At 66.0% G+C, this 3,067-nt stretch overlaps 1 protein-coding gene across 1 annotated transcript; it reads right to left on the bottom strand.

Moving 5' to 3' along the window:
* Window positions 1–314: 314 nt before the first annotated feature.
* Window positions 315–2,823, bottom strand: FOXD3 (forkhead box D3). The gene has a single exon (XM_043575161.1). It carries the CDS (start codon window positions 1,876–1,878, stop codon window positions 433–435), a length of 1,446 nt encoding a protein of 481 aa, XP_043431096.1. The 5' UTR covers window positions 1,879–2,823; the 3' UTR covers window positions 315–432.
* Between the last annotated feature and the right edge of the window lie 244 nt (window positions 2,824–3,067).

The raw sequence follows: 3,067 nt of genomic DNA, 5'->3' as shown, positions 1-3,067 counted from the left end.
AACCTTCAAAAAAAATGAAAGTTCAGAGCTCTAAATCTACTGAATTTTTTTTCTTAAAAAAATAAGAACCCCAAAAGGAAAGTCAATAATTTTTATACAAATATGTACAAAGAATTTCCCTCCCACCCCCACGGTACTGAGAGCAGGAGCCGTCGGGGTACATTTTCGGAAAATTCGGTTTTTCGGTTTTACCTGTACAGAAAGCTATTCCCGGCGGGCGTGCGGTGTGAGTTTGCTCCGCCAGCCTAGGTGTGCGCAAGGGGGTGGAGGCCGCCGAAGGTCGGTGTTGAGGGGTCGGGGGGAGGAAATGGAAGAGAGGCAGAGTCCGGGATTGGGCAGGGGGGCCGGGCCCGGGGCGGGGCGCGCAGACTAGAAGTGCAGCCACCGCCCCGGGCAGCCGCCCGGCCCTCGGTCCCAGCCACCGGCACGTCCCTATTGAGCGGGCCATTTGGCTTGCGCTGCAGCGGCGGCAGCAGCCGCGGCCGAGGCTGCTGGCTGCAGGAACTGTCCAGAGAGCGGCACGCTCAGGATGGGTGCGATGGTGGCCGTCGTCCGGCTCAGCGACAGCGGCTGGTGCGTGGCCATGAGCGCCGCGGACTGCACGGTCCCGGGCGGCCTCAGGAAGGACTGTGCTGCGCTGCCGCCCCCACCGCCCCCAGTGCCCCCAGTTACCCCGGCGCCCCCAGCGCCCGCCGCCGAGCCCCCGGGCGCCGCCGGGCCCCCGCCAATGATGTTTTCGATGCTGAACGACGGCCGCGCGCTCGGCTCGGACTTGATCAGTGACGCCGTGGTGCCCGCAGCGCCCGCCGTGCCCGCGGCGGCCGCCGCAGCGCCCAGGCTGTTGAGCTGCAGCTGCAGGCCCGGGCCGAGCTGCGAGCCGAAGGCAGCCGCTTTGCGGCCCAGCTCGCCCGAGGGCAGCAGCGGCACGGCAGGCGGCAGCACGGGTGCCACTGGCGGCAACGCGTATGGGTACTGGAGCGCCGCGGCCGCTGCCGCTGCCGCCGCAGCAGCCGGGTGAGAGTAGGCGCCAGCCGCGGCCGCGGGGTGCAGGCCGTAGGGGCGGCCGTAGGGCCCCGCGGCTCCTGCTGCCGCCGCCAGGCTATAAGCGCCGAAGCTCTGCATCATGAGCGCCGTCTGCTCGCGCAGGTGCTCCTGCTGGTGGCGCTTGAAGCGTTTCCGGCGCCGCAGGAAGCTGCCGTTGTCGAACATGTCCTCGGACTGCGGGTCCAGGGTCCAGTAGTTGCCCTTGCCCGGGTTGCCCGGCTCGCGGGGGATCTTGACAAAGCAGTCGTTGAGCGAGAGGTTGTGGCGGATACTGTTCTGCCAAGCGGGGAACTTCTCCCGGTAGTAGGGGAAGCGGTTGCTAATGAACTCGCAGATGCCGCTCAGGGTCAGCTTCTTCTGCGGACTCTGCAGGATAGCCATAGTGATGAGCGCGATGTACGAGTAGGGCGGCTTCACCAGGCTGTTCTTGGGCTTGCTGGGGGCCAGGCCTCCCGCCGCACCGCTGCCCGAACCGGGCCCGCCGCCGCTCCCGCCGCCCTCCTCGCTGCCAACGCCACCCTTGCAGCCGTCAGCTTCGGAAGCGCCCGCCTCGCCCCCTGGCCCAGCCCCGGTTCCAGTCGCCTCTTTGGGCAATGCCAGGGGCTGCTGGTGCGGAGGCTGAGGCTGCCCGTGGTGGGGTACCGCTGGCGTCACCTCGTCCGCCTCGTCCAGGCGCAGCTCCGGCGGCCCCACGGGGCTATCGCAGCCCGCGTCGCTGTCCTTCTCCTCGAGCCCGTCGTCGCCCTCGCCCACCACATCGATGTCCACGTCCTCGGCCGTCAGCACCGTCTGGCCGGACATGTCGCTGGCGCTGCCGCCGCCGGAGAGGGTCATCCCTCCTCGGGGTTGGTGGCGGCGGCGGGGAAGGAGTGGCGGGCGATGGGAGTCGTCAGGGGCTGCCGCCGAGCTCAGGGGAAGGGGGCTTGGGTGCTCCGAAAAGATGGGAGAGGGGAGGGGGACGTAGGTGGTTCGGGGCCCTCCCGGCTTGGCTCACACTTAGCAGCCCGGCATCTCGCGGCGCGGGCGCTGCCGTCCGCCCCCCGCGGCCGCGCTCTTCAAACTCCTGCTGTCCCTGGCTCTCGGTACTAGGTGCTCGATGCCGCTCCCGGCCACGGCGGCTTCTCCACGCCGCGCCCCCTCACTTCGCCCGCCTTCCTCGGCCTCTGGCCCGGGCGTGGAGAGCAAGAGCGGCGCAGGCGGGCGCGGGACGCCGGGCGCCCAACAGCTCGGGAGGGCGCGGACAGGGGCAACAGGGGGAGGGGGGTGTCAGGGACGCCGAGCCCCCGTAGTCGAAAGTCCCGTTTTAAGGACTGGCCTGATAGATTACTTTCTACTTAAAGATCCAGCGGGAGGCGGGGCCACGTGACCGCGCGTGACGTCAGGGCCGCGGTGGAGCCGGCCAAACTCAAGTTGGTTCAGGGAATTGTCAACAAAGGGACGAGGGACGCGCAACTCAGCGCCGCACGGTGCGCCAGCATCCCGAGGGCTCCGAGGGCGTCCTGGCCCACCCTGGACCCCAGCCTAGGCTGGAGCCTTGCTCAGGGGTCGAGGGAGCCTGTGGGTGTGAGTGCTGGAGGGTGGTTGTGAGCGCGTGAGGGCGTGGGCCTGGGAGCGTCCGCGGGACCCTGCGGCTCTCGCTGCCCTGCCCTCCCTGCCCCCTCTCCCTTCCCCCTTCCCCACTTTGCCAACACTCCTTAGGCTGGGACTGGGCAACACCGAACGAGATTCTCATCCCCCCCCCCTTTTTTTTTAAAGGAAAAACTTAGTAGCCTCCGTTTTGTTTTTGGGGTTTGATTCTTTTTAGCTCTTGAGTAAGGGCTGCGCATCCGGCTCCGTGTTGCTAATTAGACTTCAGATCCCCTTCTGTCTCGGTGATCTTTCGGCGGAGACAATTACTGAGGTGACGCGTTCCCTTTCCCCTCAAAGCCAAACCACCTGGGTCCTGCCTTTGCTTTCCCCGCTAGATGTGAGCGTGCTTTTATATATATATATATATATATATATATATATATATATATATATA

This window comes from Prionailurus bengalensis, chromosome C1 (assembly GCF_016509475.1).
Source record: "Prionailurus bengalensis isolate Pbe53 chromosome C1, Fcat_Pben_1.1_paternal_pri, whole genome shotgun sequence".
NCBI lineage: Eukaryota > Metazoa > Chordata > Mammalia > Carnivora > Felidae > Prionailurus > Prionailurus bengalensis.
This window is presented reverse-complemented; position numbering and strand designations above follow the sequence as displayed.